At 53.0% G+C, this 23021-nt stretch overlaps 1 protein-coding gene across 1 annotated transcript in view; it reads left to right on the forward strand.

Annotated features, from left to right (window-relative positions):
* Nucleotides 1–23021, forward strand: part of Crocc2 (ciliary rootlet coiled-coil, rootletin family member 2) — a 58151-nt gene that overhangs the window by 18185 nt on the left and 16945 nt on the right. Inside the window, exons 6-21 of the mRNA XM_021199335.1 lie at nucleotides 1531–1634; nucleotides 2187–2384; nucleotides 2721–2817; nucleotides 2903–2992; nucleotides 3138–3344; nucleotides 3578–3777; nucleotides 5406–5588; nucleotides 5949–6093; nucleotides 6331–6477; nucleotides 6735–6965; nucleotides 9705–9898; nucleotides 12611–12738; nucleotides 12993–13162; nucleotides 13928–14104; nucleotides 16650–16763; nucleotides 19920–20063. Of these exons, the coding sequence (XP_021054994.1) occupies nucleotides 1531–1634; nucleotides 2187–2384; nucleotides 2721–2817; nucleotides 2903–2992; nucleotides 3138–3344; nucleotides 3578–3777; nucleotides 5406–5588; nucleotides 5949–6093; nucleotides 6331–6477; nucleotides 6735–6965; nucleotides 9705–9898; nucleotides 12611–12738; nucleotides 12993–13162; nucleotides 13928–14104; nucleotides 16650–16763; nucleotides 19920–20063 (2529 nt within the window). The remainder of the gene's footprint in view (nucleotides 1–1530; nucleotides 1635–2186; nucleotides 2385–2720; nucleotides 2818–2902; nucleotides 2993–3137; nucleotides 3345–3577; nucleotides 3778–5405; nucleotides 5589–5948; nucleotides 6094–6330; nucleotides 6478–6734; nucleotides 6966–9704; nucleotides 9899–12610; nucleotides 12739–12992; nucleotides 13163–13927; nucleotides 14105–16649; nucleotides 16764–19919; nucleotides 20064–23021) is intronic.

A 23021-nucleotide genomic window follows, 5' to 3' on the forward strand; every position in this document is an offset into this window, starting at 1 on the left:
ANNNNAAAAAAAAAAAAAAAAGTGAAGGTGTAAGTGTATAGTGTATAGGTGCATGTGTGGAAATGCATGTGTGTATATGTGTGCATTTGTGTGCATATGTGTATGTGTGCATGTGTGTATGTGTGCTATACAAGCCTGTATTATGATGTGAGTGGTGTGTAATGAGCCTATATGCATGGTATGTATGGTCTATAGTGTGTAAGACTTGTATATGTGAAGGTGTAGATGTATAATATACGTGTATGTATGAGGTGTATGGGCATAAGGGAGTCCATTGTGGTGAATGACAGTCTGAGCATGTAAGGCTATGTGAGCATGTGAGTGTGTGAAAGCCTGTATGAGTGTAGTGTGTTGGTGTGTGGTGTTTGTATGGGTCTGGATATGTGTGGTGTGAACCTGCCTGCCTGTGGCTGTCTGTGAGTGTCGATATATGAGAACAGGGTGAATACAAGCGTGTGTTGGTGGCATGTGTGGCATGTCAGAGGTATGCTTGTGTACCCTCTAGTCTACTCACCTTTACTATGTTCCGTGCAGCTTTGGGGTGTCCACCATGTTTGAGGAGACCCCCACTTTGGGCATTGCTCAGCTCCCCAGAGGAAACGACTGTTCCATGTCCTGACTGTACTTTTGCCCTGCGCTAGCCAGCTCTCAGCCTTGTCAGGAGAGGAGAGGGCCTAACATCGAATGCTCAATGAGACAGGAGCCAACATGTCTCGTCGCTGGGATGTGACAGAGCACAACCAAGTGTCCCTTGCTGTGCTCCGAGGTGTACAGACACATGTCCTGAGGTCAGGGTGCAGACATGGGGTCTGCTAAATAGGAATGGCCTCTCACAGGAAGAGGCATGGACCTTTGCCAGGCATTTGGAGAGGGTATGCTGAAAGCCATGCTGAAAAGCGTTGGGTGGGGCTATGTCATGCAGGGACAGGCAGGAGCTAGAGGGGAGGAACTGGTTCAGGGAACCCCGTGGGTCCCAGAGGACAGCAGCACACAGGACACACACCATGGCTTGGGATGACAGAACGGTGGCACACGGACACCAAGAACCTTCCGGGCTGCACTGCTCCCCAAGGGCTGTGGGCACATTATATGTCACTCCACCATCACAAGCCTGCTTCCTCCTGCCTGGCCTTCTCTGGTAACTCCTCCACTGCTGGCTGCTCTAGGGTTCAATGGGGGTGTTTTTATTCACTTGGTCTCTGAGAACTCCCTAGCATCAGACCTCCCATGGCACCCAGGGGACAAAGGAGCAGCCCCTTCCTCAGATGACAGCCCCAGTGCCTGGGAGAACCTTGCTCTTCTGGGTGGAGTCTCAGCAGCCCTGCTGTCTATGGGACAACACCCTATTGCTGTGGTAGGATCTGGGAACAGTTTTCTCCTGGTGGGCATGACATTGTCTCCCGCCTGGGGTTGATGGAAATGAGGATCTGAGACTTAATAGCTAAAAGCAGGGACCCCGTCCAGCCCAGGGGTGGGGTGGCAGAAGAGAAAGGAGACATGGCCTGAGTAGATACAACTTCTTGCTCTCAGAGCCAAAGGTTGAGCCTAAGGCAGCCTCGAGACATCCTTCCCCTGTGGAGACAGGCCAAGGCTCTGCAGACACACCTGGCTGAGCTTCGGGCATCCACAGAGAGGTAAGCAGATGTGCTCACTGAGTGGTACCTTAGTGGTAGGATGGGGGTCCCTCCTAGGCTGCAGTTGTGCTGGCTCTAGCTGCCCTGTGGGTAGGTGGGTGGATGAGGGGAGAGGGGGAGGTATAGAGACTGTGGGAGAAGGGCAGGGGATTGGCCTTTTCTAGATGGGAGGGTGGACATTGGCCTTCATGTGGTTTCAGGAATCCATCAAGTCTCTTCTGGATTCTTCACGGGGAACTGCCCTAGGCATTCCCAGTGGCCCTCGACATAGCAGCACCCCATTTACACAGGAGGAAATAATAAATACCAGAAGCCAGTATCTTACTCCAAGTTACTTCTGGTCAGATCCATCCCTGCTCACTTTTATTTGCCGCTACCCTTGCCATTCTGACATATAAACCGACTCACAGCATATGGTAGGGCCTCTCACGAAACTGTCCATTGTTCATGTAGCCTGCCTCTCCAGCTCTGAGGTCTGGCTGACAGTGTGCTGGGCCCCACGCTCACAGCAGGAGCATGAGGCTCAGCCAAGATACTACCCTTGTATCCCAGGGGTCTCACAGATGTTCAGGCGGACATGACCCGGACGTCCCAGCGCTTGCATATGGCCTGCCAGAGCCTCGACTCCCACCTGCGGCTGACAGCCAGCAGTATGACTGGTGACCTGGAACAGCGACTTAGGGAGCAGGCTAGGGAAATGCTCCAGCTACAGGGCCAATGGGCCACTGAGAAGGTGTCACTTCAAGCCAGGTGGGTCATGGGCTCGGGCTGGCTAATGCAAGGAGGCCCAAGAGGCTCAGGCTTGAGGAGGTGGGAAGCGTTTTCTAGGTGATTTCCCCCAGCATCCTGACATGGGGCTGCAGATCTGAGTTGGAGTGAGGCCATGAACCAGGACAGTAGAGCTTAGAATCGGTGCTTTATTCCCCAAAATAGTGGGAGTTACCAAAGTTCTATAGAGGAAGCTTGCAGTTGGGACGTGAACTGAACTATATCCTTGGCACTGTAAGGAGGCACAGCATAGGGAGGAGTCCTGATGGACCCACGATATCCTCGGGGTCTTCATCATCACCCTGATCCCCTCTCCAGACTTTCAGAGCAGACACTGCTGGTAGAGAAGCTCTCTGCGCAGAAGGAACAAGGAGAGAGAGCCATCCTGACACTCAAGTCGGACATCCAGAGACTGGTTTGTGAGGCGGGAAATGAGGAGCCGGGAGCTGGTGCTTCACCATGGGTGTGTGTCCGCTTGGCTCAGAGGTCTCTGCCCACAGAAATCCCGGCGCAGTGGTGGCCAACTGGCGGTGGATGAACTGAGGGATGAGGTTGAATCCCTGCACCATGTCCTGGCCAGCATCAAGGAGGTATGGCCTTGCCTGGTGCTTTTCCTGGATGCAGAAGACCTGTGGGGACCCTGGTTGTAGCTGGTCCTTGTCCAGAAGGTCCTGTTTAACCGTGGCCATGCACTCTCTCTCTCTCCTCTTTTATCTCACTCTCTGTGACCCGAAGGTGGCTCAATCAGAAGCTATGTGTCCAGAGTTGGCCTGGAGCAGCAGCATTGAAGTCAGGGAAGCACAGGCCCGAATGAGGAGCCCCCCTCGGTCTGTGTCACCACACCAGCATATGTCCCCAACTCAGACCAGCTCTCCAACCAGCCTGCATCCTGTGCTGCAGGCTGTGCAGGCAGCCATTGAGAGGCGGCAGCAGCGGGAGCAGGTGGGTCACCACAGCCTACAGGGCCACCATAGCCACAAATCTTGCCCAGCTAGGGTAGCTTTATGGAGTTTTCTACTGCCTGCCCTGGGGGTACTGGTAGCCAGGTCTCCATGGGGCCTACCCCTGAGCCACACAGCCTGGGGAGGGGCCTCAGGTGTCTGGGGCCTTTCTAGAGGAATTGCAGTGTTCTGGCTAGTGGCTAGTCCTCACTGAGGGTCTCATTCCACCGGCAGGAGCTGCGTCTGAGGCTGGAGTCCTCCCAAGAAGAAGTGGCAGGGCTCCGGGAGCAGCTGTCTGGGTACCGACAGGAACTACGGACCTCACAGAGGCTTCTGCAGGACAGGGCACAGGAGCATGAGGATCTACTGGGCCAGCTGGAGGCCCAGAGGCAGGAGGCACAGCTCTCCCAGGCGACTGTCCATCTCCTGGAAAGGTGAGGGAAGCAGCAAGGCCGGGCTGGGCGGAGTGGGGCAGGCAGGGCAGTTGTCCTCTGACCAGATAAAACCTTCTGGTGTCCAGGCTGCCCCTCAATCTGCACCCCCTTGCCTGTACCCCCTTGTCTGAATTGATTAGCTTCTCCCCTTTCTACGCCCCCTATACTGTACCTGATCTAGCCTTCTCTTCCCTAACAAAGGCACTGTTTGCACATGCTCTGAGCTCTCTGCAGGGGCAGGCCCATATCCTAGCCCCAGAAGCTCTGACATCACCAGGTTCTGTTCTCCTACTGTCCCTGCTCTAGGCTCCCCTCTAGGTGACCTTTCTCTACCAATGTCCTTTCACCACGGCTAAAAGAACCCCAAGTCTACCCACTCCCCACATACCCTGTGGGTTCCATGGCTCCTTTGCAGCTACCATAGAGTTCTGAGTACTCTCTCCACAGGACTCTTTGACCTGGGGCTGGAGGGAATCAGAGCCACAGAGTGTGGGGATCTATGGGATGCGCTGGATGCAGGCTAAGGTGTCAGCTGTGGATCTGGAAATCTCCCTCAAGGAGATGTATAATACCCCCAGGGAACAGTGACAGTCATGTTCCCGTTTCCCCCTTACCATAAGGATGGGGGACTACACAACCTTCCTAGCTCCTCCAAGCAGCCTGCACACATTCTGGGTGCTGTGGCACACTAAATGAATATGAATCGGTCCTGTCCTGGAGAGACACAGAGTAGGAGGGCACAGAGGTGGGTGCATCAGGGCAGCCTTGCAGAGGGGCAGAAATCCAAGGACAGCAGGGAGAGCTCAGGGAGGGAGGGAGGCCTTCCCAGAGAGGAGGCAGGGGTGAGTTGAAGTGTGCAGTGGGGCAGAGTCTATAGGGAGTCTTAAGTGAGCTGTTCGGCAGGCAGAGCCCTGTCACAGAAGAACTATCTTCATCTCCAAAAACAGAGGGTACAAGAGGCCACATGGGAGGAGGCATCTGTGGAGGTAGGGGCAGAACAGAAGGCGCAGAGGGGGATGCTGGGAAGGTATCTGCAGGACATAGCAAGCTGTGTCAGATCCAAAAGACTTCTGGGAAATGGCAGCTGATACTCAAAGGACGGGGTGAGAGAAATGTATCTAGAATCTGGAGATCCAACTGCGTGGCTGTGCACAAGGTAGGAGACGTGGGCAGAAGCATCCAGAACCCTGTGGCCACTGCACAGGGACTTCAGGACCCACAGAGGGCACATGCTTGGGTGTTCTAAGACAGATCAAGTAGACACTGGCCGGGGAGGTGTTCCTTTTATGTTGGGGGTTTGCAAGGATGGGGGTAGGCATTACCTGTTGGCAAAGAGATGTCTGTGAGGACTGCCCAGGCTGCTCGTGTGGCAGAGAGCTGGGCCCTAAGCTCCTTCAAGAGAAGGGGAAGGCCGTGTCCCAGATCGTGGCTACTTCATCAGGCAGCTAATTAGGGCTTTGGGTCACACAGTGTCGACTTGTCTGAACCGCTTCTGCCTTTGAAGCCCCCCGAGGACGTGCACCCACCCCACCGCTACTGACCCATACCCACTCACCCCTGACCGTCCTCCCCAGCAAGTCTGGACGGTGCTCCTCCCCTGAAGCATGGTTTGCTCCTGCTTTTCCCAGGGAGAAAGTAGCCCTGGAGACAGCAATGGAGGAGCTGAGGGCCAAGGCAGACATTCGGGAGGCCAAGACCCAGAAGCTGGAGGCCACAAACTCAGAGCTGAGAAGAAGCCTTCTGCTGAGGGCGGAGCAGAAAGCCGAGCTGGCCCAGCAGAGTGAGCGCAGCCTGCGTGAGCTGGAGGCCAGGTGGGTTGTGAGGGGCTGCAGGCCAGCTGGGGTCCCTCAGACTGTGAGACTAGGGTGAGACACCTACAGGGCACCAGGGATGGCGGGGGGGGCAGGGGGGCTCCAACTCCCCCTGACCTGGCCATCACATGCTCATATCTCTACACCTATACCCACCCCCATGCCTGGCCCTGTGTATACAGACCACCTGTGTGTATACCTCACTCAGGCATATGACTAGAGGCTGCTCTCAAGGGAGCACCAGGCTGCTCCGGGGTTTCCTGGGCTTAAAGGTGTTTGTTAGAATTTTCCTGCCTACAAGTTTGCCATGGCATCTCTGAAGAGACCACTCAACTTCGCCTTTTGGCCCTGGGGCCTAAGCCAGGGCCGTGCGGAACAGCTGGAAGAAAAGGTTTCTGGGCTCAGGAAGGAGCTGGCCACATCCCGGGAGGCACTAAGCTCAATGCAGCTGCAGAGGGACATCCTGGAGATGGAGAAGGAGAGCCTGCATGGTGCCCTGGCCCAGGTATGTGCACAAGGACACATGGCCCTTGCTCCTGCCCTTACCCGTGTGGCCTGGGTCACTACCAGGGCTCCGAGTCACTGCTATTGCGCACTAGGCTCATCCCTGACCCCTTGCCCTCCCAACCCTGCTGGCTGGCTGTGTCTGCTCCTAGGGACAATCCCTGTGCCACCAGTCACCAACTCTAGTCAGAACCTTAATTCTACTGGGAAAACTCTGGGTGACCACTGTGCCTGACAGGCTGAATCTGGCAATGCTGACTTGGAATTGCTGGTGACACGGCTGAAGACGGAGGGAATGGAGCAACAGGACTCACTGGCCAAGATGGCTTCCTTGCTGGAAGGACTTTCCCAGGACAAAGACACCCTAAACCATCTGGTACTTCAGGTAAGGCAAGAGCCACAGCCTCGGCTTCCCCAAGATGTCCCTGAACCTTCTCTGTGGGCTTGTCCTATCATGCATCCCCCAGGTCTCCTTCCTACTTGGACTGAGGCCACCATCCCAAGAGTAGGTGACCAGTGACCCTAGTCAGGACTGAAGCAGGGACACCAGCATCTCCATGTCAGACCTGCGTGGGGCTGCTGGCTTGTGGGAACTCGGAGTGTGTTCTCCACAGATTAAATGTGTTCCCACCTGCCCTGCAGCTGGAGCAGGAACGGGACCAGCTTCGGGAGCAGCAGAAGATGCTGGAGCAGGAGCAAGCTGGCATGAGAGAGCAGCTGACACAGACGGAGCAGCAGCTAGGGCTCATTCGGGCTGAGCGGAGAAGTCTGAAGGAGACGTGTGGGCACCTGGAGCAGAAGCAGGACCATCTAGAGAAGCAGGTGGTCCTGCTGGGGCAGGAGAGTGCCCAGCTCCGGGAGCAGGTGGGCCAGGTGAGACCAGGCTGTTGGTAGTCACACATCCTGCCGGGCTATTGCTGATGGTACTACTGAAGGAGGTTGGAGAGGTGGCTGGCTCGTGCTTGCACAAACATGAGGAAGTTAGCAAGGATCTACAGGACAGAGGAGCCAACAGCAGTATATATGATTCCCTGTGGGAGCGCCAATGGGCAGGGGTAAGGGGTTAGAAAAATTAAGGTCAGGACTGTCCTTCATGTTTAGGTTGGGGTTCCGCCCTGGCCTCTGGTGCTTGGTCAGTGTGTGCACAGTTGAGCTGTCCCGCTACTCCTGGGTTTGTTTAGTTCCTGTCTTTTGGTTGTTGGATTTCTTTGGGGTTTTGTTTTGTGTGTATGTACAGGTGTACATGCATATATGTGTGCACACTCATGTAAAGGTCAGAAGACAACCTCGTGTGTAATTCCTAGGGTCTACCCACCTTGTCCACACGCACCCTGTTTTTTTATTTTAAAGTGTGTGTTTTGCCCACATGTCTGTGCACCACATGTGTGCAAGTGCTTGTGGGGGCCAGATGAGGGCATCCTAAGATTAGAGTTACAGTTATTAGCTGTCGTGTGGGTGCTGGGAATTGAACCAGGGTCTTCTGGAAGACCAGCCAGTGCTCTTAGCTGCTGAACCCTCTTTCCAGCCCCCATCGCATCTACCTTGTTTATAAGACAGGGTCACTCACTGGCCTGGACCCCCATGAGTAAGCTGGACTGGCTGATCCATAACTTAACTGTAAGGGGGTCTCCAGGCTCTGCTGGCCCTGGCACTACACAGCATATCACCCAGATTTTTTTAAAACTTGGGTTCTGGGATTGAACTCAGATCGTCCTGCTTGTTTGCTAAGCACTATGTCCAGAGCTCTTTCTGCAGCCCATTCCTCTACCTTGTGGTAAAGAAGGATCAGCCCGTGTGGCCTGAGTTGAAGTAGGTTTTGTCTTTTGCAGTGTGTCTTGTGTGGAAACCCTGTCTCCGTTGGGTCTCAGGCTTCCGGGGAAGTCCAGGCATCCATGTCTCTTGTGGGAAGGCATCACCTCTTTCCATTCTCAGATGCCCCTTTATTCTTGTCACCATTCTTCCATTTTTGTTAAAATATAGTTAATGCGCAGTGTGGGTGACAGGCAAACCAATGACTTTGACAGTGGTGTGTGCACCTGGGATGACCAGTCAAGATCGAGAACATGGTTACCGGTCCAAAGCACCCCTCACAATCCACACTGGGGCCCAAATGTCTAAGACCCCAGAAACCTCCGTTCCAACATGGGGACCCTACACTGGCTGTGTGGATAACCTGTACCAAGTTTCTCTCTCTCCACACTCTTTAAGACTCTCCGAGTAGTTACATATACCATAACTTTTGGCTTTGGCACATAACACCATGTCACGGTGTGAATAAACAAGACTACTTTCTCTCACACCTATTGCTGGACACCTGTGCTGTTTCTGGCTTAGGCTGTAATACACAAGACTCGTGAAAGCCTTCGTATACCCATTTCTCACTACTCTTGAGCACATGCACACAAGTGAAATTATGGGGATCATTGTGGAGGAACGTGGTGAGTTCTGTCATTTTGCCAGCTACTCCTCAGTCTCGAGTATTGGATATCATCCGTTTTAATTTTTATGCTATCTTCTGCAGGATATTCTATGTATGGAGGTTTTGATTCGTGTTTCCAAGGTAACGAGTGGTTTTGGCACATTTTCATGCACCTGTTGAATTTGTGTCTTTTTCATGCTTCTGTGTTTTCTGAATGTAAATTTTGTATCTTGGTTGTGTCTGTATAGGAGTCTCTCATATATATCAATACAAATACTTTGTCAGATGTTCTGTGAATGGCTTTCCCAACTGGTGTTTTGTCTTTCTGTTTTCTTAACAGTACCTTTTGCAAAATATACAAGTTTAATTTTTTCAAATTTCTTTTACATTCTTAATTATATATTTTGTGGTGGTGGACTCATTAGTTTTGTTTGGTTTGCTTTGCTTTTGAGATAGTAGCCTAGAACTCACAGTGTAGCCCACACTGGCCTCAAACTTGTAGCAACCCTCCTGTCTTAACTTTCCCCGTTTCTGGGATTATATGCACTAACCACCATGCCACACTTTTAAAAAATCTTATGATCCATATTTCCTAAATCCTGTGGTTTGCCCAAGGACAAAGAGTTAGCCTTCCGTGTCTTCACGTGGCCTTAGCTGAGGTCTTCAGCCCATTTCATATCAATGTCACATGGACCGTTAAATATGTTACAATACAAGTCCTTTTGCTCATCTAAGATTCACTGAGTCAGACACCCCCCCTCCAGAAAGACTTTGAGTCAGCCTCTGGGTGACTCCAATATCACCAGAAGTGTGAGAATCACAGGTATGCTTCATGGAGTGGAAACTAGCGCTTGCTGTCTTTCAAGCTCGTCTTTACCTGTCCAGGCCCTGCTTCAAAGGGACTTTCATGTTTGGGCTGCCTTGCTGGGTGAGTTACTTTCCAGTCACTGTGACAGAACAACTGACAGATTAAATGGTTTGAGTGAGGATATCCCCCCCCCCCAATAGGCTCATATATTTTAATGCTTAGCCGTGAGTGAGTGGAGCTCTTCGAAAGGATTAGAAGGATTAAGAGGTGTGGCCTTCTTGAAAGACGTGTATCACTGGAAGTGGACCTTGAGGTTTCAAAAGTCCACACCAGGCAGCCTCCTTCACCTCTCTCTCTGGCACCTGGTCCCTCTTTCCTCCCCTAGGTCACAAACAAGAAACAGGCCCTAGAGAAGCAGCTGGCACAGAGCCTGCAGGACCAGGAGGCCCAGATGGACATTCTGCAAGAAGCCCTGCATGAGAAAAATACACTGTCTGAGGAGCGGGCCCAACTACTGGCTAAACAGGAAGCCCTGGAGAGACATAGCGAGCTTGTAACTAAGGAGGCAGCTGATCTGAGGTACCAGTGCAACCACTCGCCAGGGCTCACTTCTCATGATCCTGCCCTCAGACAGCCCATAGTGTTATGACTGCAGAGGTGCTATATAGGCACAGTGGCATAGGGCAGGGTGTGTCTGCTGTGGGAATATGGTATGGGGTGCGCAGAGAAAACACATTGTGCCTTTGAGGTGGTTTGGTATTAGATGAGGTGCCCTGTGGTCATCTTCCTGAAGATGGGGGACAACCCTGTCAGACCAGAAACTCAGATCAGACAAGTAAGAGAAGAATATGCAGTTTCTTCTTAAGAATATGAGTTTGGGGTGGAGCTTCAGGTCGGTTGTTTCCAGAGCTTCTACCTCTCCAAGGACCCTTTCCCCTCTGCTGTGGAGCTCTGAGATTTCATTCCCAGGGAGACACCTAGAGGTAGCAAGAGAGCCCATAGGAAATTTCTGTCTGTCAGATGTTTCCTAGCAGTGCTGGGAGGCAGAGGCACATAGCTGTGCAGTCTAGAGTAGGGGCCACCCACGGTCCTGCCATGGGGGCAGGGGAATCCTCGTACCCAACAGGGCAACATTCAAAACTGGAAATGTGCCCACGGAGGCAAGAACAGTGGTAGCTTAGGCTGGTCCCATAGCCTTTGCAGAGACCCAAACCTAGCTGGTGCGTTCTCTCCCCAAAGCCTTCCCAGTCATGAAGGGCTTCCTGGAAGACTTTCCTCTGGGACTCCAGATGCTAGGGCCATGGGGAACTAGAAGGACCCAGACCTTCCACTTCTCAGAACAGACCTCTCTTAATAAAGGCTGGTGCACACATCTCAATGGCAAGTTTGGAGGAGGCTTCCCAGGTTCATGGGAGCAGAGGGGGTCCTGAGCCTCGGAAACATATGAGCCTGGTCAGAGCCCTTCGCAGGTGGGAGACAGTCTTGACCTCTGGACCCAGAGGCACGGGTACATGGCGGCCCTGAAGACCCACCGGACAATGTGCCATGATGACCAGCTGAAGCCTCGGTGGCAGGGCTGCTGGGGGCTTGCCTGATCCATATATCTCTCCATTCATGGAGTGCTGGATGCTCGTAGACAGTGAGAGGGGCCAGGCTCCCACCCACACATCATGCTGCAGCTGACCCACGCCCCATATACCTTCACCATTAACATCAGGCTTCCGCTCTTGGCCTCAACCACAGTGAGATGCTCTTGAGCCTCGGTGGGAAAAGGAACCAGACACACCCACAGGTACGCAGGCTGTGAGCAGACCTCAGAGGCAAATCCAGATACACTCCTACGAGGAGGCTTCAAGGCAGCTCAAAGGAAGGATGTTCTCCACACATAACAGAAAAACTCCCTGGCAGAGGGCATGTTTGCTTATGAAACAGGGAGTGTGTAGTGTTACAAGAGGAATATGGTATGGCATGGCAGTGAGATTTCTAGCGTGTGTAGCCTGGGCCCAAAGGACTTTTCCCTCACACATCAAGGGGTCCTGGTAGGTTTCTGGTGCTCTTCAGAGCAATACAGTTGTGGTGAAACTGTCAAACCGGTCAAAGGCCATGCCCCCACCCACCCACCCACCCACGGACAGCATACCTTGCTGCTATGTTATGGCATGTTCACGGTGAGACCAGAGCTCAGTGACAAACCATGCTGGCGGTGCTGGGTTAGTCAGTCCCTGCTGGGCTGATGGTCAGCAAGTCAAGCTGTTTTCAGTAGCCCACACAGGAAGTGGGCGCTGTTGTGGGCTGCTACACCTCATTCCATGTCTTTTCATTGATGACCTCTGCACACAGATACACCCAGGCTACTTTCCCCCACACTGCCTGCAACACTGTAGCTCTGTGCATTGTGCTGGGCGACCTCTCCCTTGCTGAGTGCAGGGTGTGTTAGCTGCACCATGATGACTACAACATTCTCCCCTTTGTTGGCATTCCAACCAACTCCAGCTCACACCCTGTGTAAGGCTATAGTGGGCAACCTGTTTCTGGCTGTCAGGTGTCTCTAGAATTGGCACCTGGGTGAGGTATTGCCAGGGCAAGGTCAGCATGCTTAGTCTCCCCCAGCACTCCCTTGTTAACACTAGGCATGATTGCCTCTAAGTCTTTGTTAATCTGCTGTATGATTAATGACACTGTCTATCCATAGTTCAAATCTCCCTGGGCCCTAATCTCTCCTGGTAAAGTACATTTCACATGCTTTTGTCTATTTGCTTTGTAACTGTTATTTTTCTCATTTTGCTAACTTTGTTAGTGATTGGCCAGAACTCTTTGTATATGATAGATACTTATCCCTATGCTTAAACTCTAAATATAGATTTTCTCCCAATTCTACCCCTTGTCATCTTCTGTTTTTCATTTTTAAAGATCAATTTCTTAAGTTAGAGGCAAAGTGATGGGTTTCATTATCTGCCCTTTCCTTCCCAGCTGATTTATGGAATCTCTTCTGTGGAAAACTATTCCTCCCGCCTTTAAGTGTATCCAGATCTGTTGGCCTCTTTTCCCCCCTTCTGGCTTTCATGTCAGGCTTAAGGAGATTAAAATATCCTCTGTATTTGTTCTATTTTTATAATTCTGAGTTATTCTGCTGTGACTTGTTTATTTTGTTTCATTTCTGGCTTTGGTTTTTCATTTGGCCTGAAACGTGTTTTCGCATATGGCATTATGATTGGTTCTTACATGTACAAACTAAGGAGACACCTCAGGACCGTGTGGATTATGTGCCTGCTATCTGATGCTTCACCACAGGGCTGAGAGGAACTCTCTGGAGAACAGCCTCTTTGAGGCCCAACGACTGACTGCACAGTTGCAGACCCAGCAGGAACAGCTGGAAGGAAAGGCCGAGGCTGCACAGCTCGCTCGCCGGGCCTTGCAAGGTGCTGTATGGGTGGACTCTTTGTTCTCCCTCACCCGAAGTCACTGTTGGGAGGAACTCAGGCCCTATAACCAACTCTGAGCTAAGACATGAGGTGTAGCCACAGGGTTGGTACGGTGGCCTCCTGCCCTGTACTCATTCATGGTACCCACGCCCCCACTTAACTTACCCATCATGTGCTAGGCACACCTGCCTCTTAAGTGGGTGATTTTAAGGGATAGGGGGTACCGTGATGACACATCTGACCCTTCACAGTGGAAATGGAGCGGCTGAAAAGTGACTGGGAAGTCCGAGAGACAAAGCTGCAGTGGGACTTGGGACAGCTGCAGCAGCGGGCTGCACAGCAAGAGCAAGAGGCGCAGCTGGCCTTGGAGCGCCAGGAGCTGGCGCACACAGAGGACCTGGCCCGGCTGCACAGGGAGAAGGTCTGTCTTCTGGGGTCCACTTGGCCACTCCCTAGTGGTCTGCCATGTCCTCCCAGCAAGCAGAGGTGGTAGAGCAGGGAAAGGAGGGTCCTGGCCGCTCTTCATGGTCTAAGAGGTCAGGGAAGGTCTTGTGTCCGGGAAGGACCACTGATGTTCAGGGCAGGCTCCTGCTCACAGAGGGACTCTAGAGGACTCAATGCCCTGGCCTCAGGCTGATAGACCAGAGCCTCATGTTCATCAGGGCTGAACCACTCACTAGTTAGGCCCCTGGGGGTATTCTGTGTTACTTACATCTTGTTCTTCACCCACACATCCTCCCATCCATCCATCCATCCACCCATCCATCTACCTGTCTACACATTTACCCATCCATATAGACACACACACATCTATCTATCCATACATCCACCTAAACACATCCATCCATCCTCCATCTATATAAAATCCATCAACTTATCCACCCATCTGTCCGTCCGCCCATCTGTCCATCCATCCATCCATCCATCCATCTGCCCATGCACCTGCACCACTGACACATGGTAGAGATTCAGGAGCATCTTAAGATCTGCTGGATTTTGGATGTAGATGCTGAGACCCATAGAGACCCTTCGCAGCTTCTGTTTGGGAGACCCTATAGAGCAGACACAGAGAGAGTTGATGGCTGAACCACCAACCCATAGCTCTTCAGAAGCTAGAAAGTTTAATTCAGAGCCTCCAGCACCAACAAGTCTCCCATTCCTGATCGCACAACGTATCCTTGGTCAGGACACCCTCAGTTTATCGCTGGCAGAGGAGAAAGAGGCAGCTGCCCAGTGGATGGAACAACAGAAAGAGCTGTTGACAAGAAGTGCAACTGACAGGGAGGCGCTGCAGGGGGAGATTCAGAACCTGAAGCAGGAGCGAGACGAAAGCCTCCTTCAGCTGGAGCACGAGATGCAGCAGGTGATGCAGCTTGGGCATTGGGGTCCTTACCCGCCTTACTTTCTTCTTGATCGCAGCACAAGGGCTGCACTGAAGCCTTCACAGTTTTGTCTGCTGCATGAATGCTGGTGAACAGACCTACTCATCCATCTATACATCCATCCATTTAGCCACATGCCCATATACCAATCATCCATCTACACATTCATTCATCATCCCCTGTGTACCAACATACATATATCTATACATTTATATATTTCCTTGCATGTCCATCCCACCTGCCCATCCATGCATTTGAATGTTCTTAACATTCATTTATCCATCGTCTTTCTACTTACTTAACTATACATCTTTATTTCTATGCTCACAGATCTCTAATCACATACATGGCCACCCAAAAATACACACAGGAATCCATCCATTAACTTGCCCATCCATCCGTCAACTTACATGGCTATCCACCTATCTACCCACTGAGGTGTCCTTCTGACTAGCTACACATTCAGCTATTCATCCATGTGCCTGTCAGCTCGCTCACCCAGTCAGCCAGTCACCCATCAATTGCAGGGTTCAGCTACATAGCTCTCATCCAACCTGACCATTCCTCCACCCCACAGGTCTAGATGCTGAGTCTAAAACGTTATCCTTGAGCCCAGGCTTCTCCAAGGAAATGGGCCACCATAAAGAATTCATTTCTGAGTGGATTGAACAGAAAAGTACACACACACACACACACACACACACACACACACACACACACACACACAGCATGCATGCCATCACAATGAGCAAGGACAATGACCTCCTTGCACCAATCACACATTGAAAGGAGAAGATATGGGTGGACAGAAGAGGCGGGGCTTATTGTCAGATTGTGCCTCTAACTGGCTGTCAGCATCCTAGAGCACAAGCTCTTACAATCCTGTTTGGTAGGAAATTGAGATGTGCACATGTTGATCTCCTGCCCGAAGCCACACAGAGTATCTCTAGGCATGGGAGCCATGGTTTTAACTGTATGCCTCTCTGTGTCCTGTGCTGGAGGAAGCTGAGGCATTGCCAGAGGGGTGCTGAGACGGGAGCAAGCGTCTGGGATGAGAACGTTGAGGAGTGTCTGCGATGTATGTGTCTGTGTGGCCGCCAGAATCTGTAAGAGCTAGATGGCTAGAAATGCAGAGGAGTCCTGAAGGTCCCACACACCGGGTTCAAGTAATGGAAAGCACGGGCTAGTCCTGAGCAGGAGTGATATAAAGGTGACCGGGGTTGTAAGGCTGGAGTCGGGGAGGACAGAGAGAGCCTGAAGCTGATGCCGCACCTGTGGAGGATCCAGAGCCACTTGGAACACAGCAGCATCACCCCCACGGGTATATGAGAAAAGACTCTGGGAGGCAGCATGTATGGGGCACGGGCAGTGGCCAAGGCCCCATGCTGTCCCTCACTGCCACCTGAGACCACCCACCAGGCCATACCATCTATTCTCATCAGACTGTATCTCCCTGGGTTCACAAACAGCCCCCCAAGAGAAGAGATTCTGTGAAAGAGAACAGGCTAAGAAGACGACTTCCGGTGGTTTCTCTGGACCCACAGCATGGCCACAATAACATTGTGCTCTAATGCTAGGATCCAGAAAGCCAGGCATGTGGGCAGTGGTCACCACAGCAGCCAGTAGGCTTTTCCTGGCTCTCTGCCCCTCGTGCCAGGCTGCCAATGTGAAGAAGCATTCCATGTGGGGAAGACCTGCACACCATACCTCCTCGAGGAAACTGACATCATCCATCATAAGACAGTCTTCGGGAGACCTCAAGCAAGAAGAGAGAATCTGCATGGACCAAACTTCAAGGGAACAAGACAGCTGATGGTGAAGGACCATGTGCCCTACATTTTCCATTCTTGTGCTCTTCTAGGCCTGAACTGGTACCTGCTACCTCACTGCGGTGAAAGCCATACTCTGTCCTTCAGGATGTTTTGCTTAAAATGTCAACAAGTATTTTCTTGCCGTGCCCATTAGTGAGAAGGCAGATCAAGGTCCCAAGCTTCAAAGGCCTCACAGGCCAGGGGTGGGCAGGATCCCAGCAAGAGGCAAAACAAAGCAAGCTGAGAGGTAAAGGGTCTGTGAGGGGCACTGTTTTGTTTTGTTGTTTAATTGTTCAAAACATGGAGCGTGGAGGGGTGGGCATGGTTCCTGCCCTACCACCTCTCTTTCTCAGAGACTCTTGTCATTCTTCAACTTATCAGCAATGCTAACTGCCAGGAATCAGTGCAGACCCCAAAGGTTAGAGGTACAGAGGCTGGAAGCTAAGAGGGTGCTCCCCCTCTATCCATACTTATAACCAGAATGGCTACAAGCGCAGGGAATGCTCCAACCCTCAACTAGGGATTCAGCAGAAGGGCTGGAACATTAAGGAAGATGCGATGCTTGCTGCCATAGTTCTTATCTCAGACACTGCAACTAGGGCAAGCCAGAGAACCAGTTTGATTTCGGCTTCCATTTCTTCCAGAGAACCAGTTTGGCCCATCGCTCTCCCAGTTCCCCAGCTCCCTCACGTGTACTCTCTCTCCTCATGTCCAGGCCCTGTCTCTGAAGGATGCAGAGAAGAGCCTACTGAGCAAGGAGCTCTCTGGAGCTCACCGGGAGCTGGAACGGGCCCGGCTGGAGGCCCAGAACCAGCAAGTCCAAGCTGAGGTGAGCCCCACTGAGAGATTCTAGCCAAGGACCAGACAACTGCCTGGTCATGTATAGGCAAGCAAGTCCTGGCAGGGCCTCCGGAATAGTCCCTTTCTGTGTGGCCCTGGAAGTAGATTCCCCTCTTTGTGTCTTCATGAGTGTTGTGTCCCCCTGGTGCTGGAAAAAGCTACGCTCTCAATGATGGAAATAGCCAAGTGATTATGGCTGTCTATGCCCCAGTTCCTGCCTGCAGTGGCTACAGGCATCGGACCTGGTGCTCCCAGGAATCAGAGTTGAGCAAGACTGACAAGCTGGGTCGTACACTAGGTAGCAACAGCTAGGGGAGGGTTAGACCCAGGCCAATGTCCCTTCCTTCCGATCCACATAGCACGAGCCTTGCCTGCCTGTGCTCAAGCTGACTCTAGTGAAGCCTAGTTGTGGGCGGACATAGATCTACCCCTGCCTCGCTGGTAGTGATGGCCTGTAAATGAGGAGCTGTGACTGTCCCTGCGGCCAGCCTTTGGCTCTTGGGCAGCTGCTCTGGTGCCCACGTGGGCAGTGAGAGCAGACTGCCCAGCCGGAGTGGGAGGCAGGTGTATGCGGGGGACAAGGCCTTGGGAAGGAGGTCCTGGTGATGCTGATAGAAGAAGGCAGGGGCTGATCCCCAGTGCTGTGTGGTAGGAAATGGTGTGGCAATGAGGTGTGACACCCCCCTCCCCCAATATACACACTCTTGTTGCAGGATTTTCTCTGTCCAATCATATTAGGGCAGTGGCAGACCTATGATTGGACAGGAAAAGGGAGGCGGAACTAGGATTTTCAGGGCAGGGTGGGGGGGGACAGAAAGGTAGCAGGAGAGGAGAAGGAGAGAAGCCAACACGGAGACAGATGAACAGGAAGACGATCCTGATCCCACGTGGTTCTAAACAGCCACAAGTAGCTAAGATTGTCACAAGGTTAGAATAATTGGGTTAAAGCTTTATCTTTATCAATTGGCTCCAAGATTATTGTACTGGCTTCTTGTAAATTGTGTTCTTCCTGTTATATAAATCTGATTGGATAATTAAGGTTTAAGAGGCATGTTTCTAGTGGGTAACTAGGTGTTGAGATGGCTGATCGTGGGCTGTGTGGGGCGTTGCGTGGAAGAGAGAGGAACTCGCTAGCTCAGCGGTGAGAACACGCTGAGCGGGACCCCACCGGGATGTAGTGTTGTGGCCTGTCAGTACCGGTATTAGAGCGAGAACACAGACCAGTGGGGCAGGAGAGATGGCGGACTGACTTTTTTAATATTTCCCGCAACACACTCTGACCACCCCCATCGCAGAATAGGACACCCTAAGGGGTACCCAGTCCCCAGGAGCTTCCCCTGGCTCCTACCCGCTCTACTCCATCTCCTCTCACCCCCAGTGCCTCACCGGGGCTACACAGCACTTCCCTGGCCTGGAGTGGTCCTCGATCTGTGGCTACACTCTTCCTAACATGCTGAACCCTCACCCATCTCCTCCCTGTGGGTAGGAAAGCATCCTGAGACCCTGAGAGCTGCCACCTCCTGCTCATGGACTGGCCTCTGCAGGAGCCAACACTGGCTTCTGGAGCCTTCTCTCATGCTGGCCAAGTCTCCCCCTGGGCTAGGGACCAGGCCTTCTAGCCAGCACAGCTCCTCCGGGAGCTCATTAAGGGTTCTTTTGCCACCTCAGCTTAGAAAATGGAAATTAAAACCCACTGAGAGAAGGGGGAGTGCAGCCAAGGAACCCCAGCTGCGGGGTGACATGGCACCGAGCCACTGATGGGCGGAGGGACCCTCTGGCCTGAGTCATCACTGCCTCCAGGAGCTGGTCCCCAAGATTCACAAGGAACCACAATCTCACTGAGAAAGCAGTTCTGGACTATGTGGGCACCGGGCCATGACCTGACCATCCTAGGGGCACCGAGCCATGACCTGGCTATCTTAGGTGCCAGTTGAGAAGGAGAGGAGGGGCCAAGGACCAGAGCAAATGGTGGGGCTGATGGCAGCCTCTGTGCAGCAGTAACCCCAGATGGTGGCCTGTAGAATGCAGGTGTGGGAGTGGGTTCTCTGTGTAGTACTGGTGCCTCTGTGTAACACTGCAGGCTCTGGAGGGTCCCTAAAGCCACCGATAACCCAGCTCTTCTGCCTAGATGGTTCCATCCCCAGTCTGGCACAGTAGCCTATCAGGGGGGAATGAGTGTTTTCTTCCAAATGCTGAGGACCTTAGAGTCCTGTCAAAGCACATAGGCCTAGGATGGGCCCTAGAGTGAGTGGGGAAGAACCCTAACACTGCTGCACTGGGCCTCGGGACTGCAGTGTCAAGGTGAGCAGACATCCTTGTCTGTGGACAAAGATGTGCTTCAGACTGAACCTGGGAGCTGGTGCTTAGAGGACCCCTGACTCCTTTGGGTGCTCATCAGTCAGCAGACCCCAGGAGAGGTGATTATAGGCTGTGACATGACAGGGTAGCAGACCTGGGCTGCACCGAGTTTCCAGCACCGTCACAACCGCAAAGCTACGATGGCGGCATTCTGCAGATGTGACTGCACACATATGTTTAGAGATTGCAGGGTGGTAGATGTCCCCTATTGTCACCTACCCACTGGAAAGTTCAAGAGGCCAGGTGCCGGGTGGACAGGACATATATGGTGGTCAGTGCCCAGTCCTTACCACAGCTCTCTATTGGAGTGTGCCTTCTCGCACCACACGCGGCCAACATTGACCACAGTGGATACTGTAGGTCTCAGAGCCGGGACTTAGAATGCCCCATGTCCAGCCAGAGCTGGGTAACTCAAGAGACCTGCATTGGGGTGGAGGCTCATCCCAGAGCCATTGCCTGGCCAGGTGACCCCACACGTGAATGCCACCGAGACCAGGACATCTTGAGCAGTTGCTCCTGCCCCCTCTCCACATAAAATGGACTGAACAGGAATGTCGGGCACAAAGGGACACCTGAGCCCCCAAGCCAGGCCACGTCCACTCGCTTGCCACAGACATTGCTTGGGGATCCCTGAAGAAAAGCCAAGAGCAGTGGCTATGGGGCCCCGGAGCACCAGCTCTGGCATGTGGAGCGTCTCAGAGCATTCACCCCACATGCTTGTCTCAAGGCCTGGCAGTCAGGCCTCGGACCAGCCCCCCCACAAACCCAGTGGTCTCCCCACCCCCAGGCTACCGTTACCACCATGACCAAAGAGCTGAGAACCCTCCAGGTCCAGTTTGAAGAGGCCATCTCCACCCACCAGAGAGAAGCTGACACTCTGAGGGAGAAGCTCCGTGAGATGGCCGCTGAGCGAAGCGGCGTGAGGAGAGAGGTGAGACGGGGTCTCTCGAGGACAGTGAGGAGGACACTGAGAGGGGGATGCAGGAGGAGGGAGAGCGTCCCAGAACCAGAGACAAACGACTGCCCCCATTCTGTCTGGCAACCAGAGGTGTCTCTCAGAGTGGCGAAATGGCGCCTGGCTCCTGACCTCAGCTGGGGAAAGCTGGCCCTGGCCTAATAGAAGGTATCATTTCTAGCCCAGAGTCATAGATCTGGCTTCAGAAGAACTAGATGCCACAGAGCAGAGCCACACCTGTGAGAAGGCAATGCTACCGTAGCTTGCTACGAGTAGACGCGAGGCCCCATCATGGCCACCACCGGTCCTGCCTCACCCCAGCAACCACAAAGCACCTCACCCGTGCTCCAGTTGGGTCGCTAAAGGCTGACTACCCAGGGAGGTTAGCCATGGGCAATTGGTCAGAACACAGGCTCCAGGGCCTCCACAGCCTAACCCTCACTTCTACAGTTCAGGGATTGGGACTCAGATGCAGGGAGCTGCATCCTCCCAAAGCCTGCTGTCTGAGAGGCCACTGTGACACGGGTGGGAGGGCTCGAGCTAAGAAACCTCTCCACCTAAGGAGCCAAGGGGAATCCCGGAGGAGTTAGGCTCTGCATTCACAAGAGGCCTAGACTCCATATTGGATGGAGTAAACTGGAAGGAAGCTGAGTTTAGGAAGCCCAGGGCACAAAGGCGGGAGAAGTAGGGATAGTGGTGGGATTTTCAGGGAAAGTCATGGGCCCTGATGCTCACACCGGGGCTCCAGGAGCCACATGATCACGACAGGGTGAGGGGCAGTCTTAGGCGGGGCCAGAGGAGGCCACAGCTAGGCCAGGCAGGGCCCAGCGGGGCCAGCAGATGGAAAGGTGTTTCTGAGGAGTTCTGACAGGACTTGGGGGCGCCTGAGAGAGGCAAGGGCAGGAGGGTGTGTGGACTGAGATGGGGGGTGGGGGGGGTCAGCCAGAACCCAGGTGGGGCCTGTGGGGACAAAGCGGCCTCACAGCTCCTGGGCAGTGTGCCAAGGCTGGCAGGCAGGGCAGCTGGCCTGGTGTGGTGAGGAGAGGGCGCTCCCTCCCCAACACACCCCAAGGGGCCGGCCAAGAGCCCGGGAGAGGAAGAGAGCATGACTGAACATGACAGGCTGTTTATATTGGCCCCAAAGAGAAAGAGTTCCTTCCAACAGATTTCAAAGTCAGGCCTGGTCAGCGGCCACATGGAGAAGCGAAGTGCGATTTCAAAACTGGGGGCAGAGAGGGAGGGATCTGGAGAGGGGGCCTCGCTCACTCTGGAGAGATGAGGGCTCAGTAAGCTTCACGGCAAGATCGGTCGAGTTTTCAGGAAGGATGACTCCCAGAAAGTGATAAGGGGTAACAGGGATCTGAAAAAATGGAGGACCAGGTGGAAAAGAAATGATTGCAGAAGAGTGTCCCAGGTGCCAGGCTGACTCAGAATTTCCCTGCTCTCAAACCGGAGGACTTTGCAGACCTTCTTGGGGTTCTCACATGTGTAAATATGCACATACATGTAGACCTGCATGTTAATGCCTCCCACCTGTGTGTCCATTTAAGATGTACATCTATGAATGCATATACCTGCTAAGTGGTGTATGCATACTAAGCAATATGTATACGCACATCCCATGCATTCCCATACACACATGCGGAACTCACATATGAAAGCCCATAAGGACACTGCAAAAACATACACGTGTGCATGTAGATGATCAGCAAACACACATGTGCATTTATAAGTACGTCTATTATACATGTGTAAACAGACATTCACATGAATGCACATACATCCTTTGGGTGTGCACCAAAGCACACGTGAATCCCTTCGCTCGCATATGCATGCATGTATGCACACGCAGGCCACCCCACTGCCACGCCCCTCCCCTGCTTGCCTCGCTGCCCTGCTCCCTGCAGAGCTCTGGAGTTGCCTCCCTGCAAGAAATTTCAAAAGAGACTGTTTATACAACTTCTAGTAAAGAAATAATTATAATAATCACATTAAGCGATTTGGCTGTAAAATTCCTGCAAAAGGGATGGATGTCCTCAGGAGGGGGTGGGTGGGGTGCTGGACAGCAGGGGAGGAGCTGGCCTGGCAGCAGGGGGGCCCTTCCCCCATTTGTTTTGATTATTTTCATCTCCCCTGCTCCGGGAAGCGAGTGCAGCTCCTTTTATGATGGACAGGCCCTTTCCCTGGTCCTTGACCTTCTGGGTGAATTCTGCTGAGCTCAGCGGAAAATGCTCTGCACGGTTGTGGCTCCCACATGTGGGGGGTGGGAGGGGAGCAGTGGGGAGGCCCTGGCCCTTCCCAAAAACAGAACAACAATAACAGCGGGGCGGACTCTGGAGCCAGGCCGGCCGGGGGCCTGGACAATGTCCCGTGAAAACAGCCAGCGAAGAGGGGTTTGCTTTTGGCAAACCAGCCATTCAACACCACTGAGTTCTTGTGGCTTCCTCTCTCAGCATGTCCCTGCTGGCTTCCTCCACCTCCTCCCCAGGGACACTTGTGAGCCAGGATGGAGCCTTCTCTGAGGCTTCTAGTCAGAGTTGTAGATTGGGACTTAGAGGCCTCGGCAAGTTCATAGTGGACCGCCCCTCCTCCAGAACCTTCTCCCCAGAGGTGCCTCATTCCTTGGGGCAGGAAACCAAGTCTGGTACCCCCTGCAGTGTGTAGGCACTGCCCCATGTTTCCAGCATGATAGGAAAGCCCATCCTGTGAGCCACGGGCAGTCAGCAGGAGATGGGAACTTATACCGGTGGTCCTTTACCTTCCCTGGGTCAGCTCACAGAGGGACAAGTAGCCTCCCTTGCATTTGAAGGTATCCATGTTCCTATGGGTTGAGCCTTGCCTTAAAGCCACCTACTTTAGCAGCAGAGCACCCTGGCCTGAGAGGCTCTGAGAGGCTCTGAGAGGCTCTGAGAGGCTCTGAGCCTGCTGGAGAAT

Source organism: Mus pahari, chromosome 5 (genome assembly GCF_900095145.1).
Source record: "Mus pahari chromosome 5, PAHARI_EIJ_v1.1, whole genome shotgun sequence".
Taxonomy (NCBI): domain Eukaryota; kingdom Metazoa; phylum Chordata; class Mammalia; order Rodentia; family Muridae; genus Mus; species Mus pahari.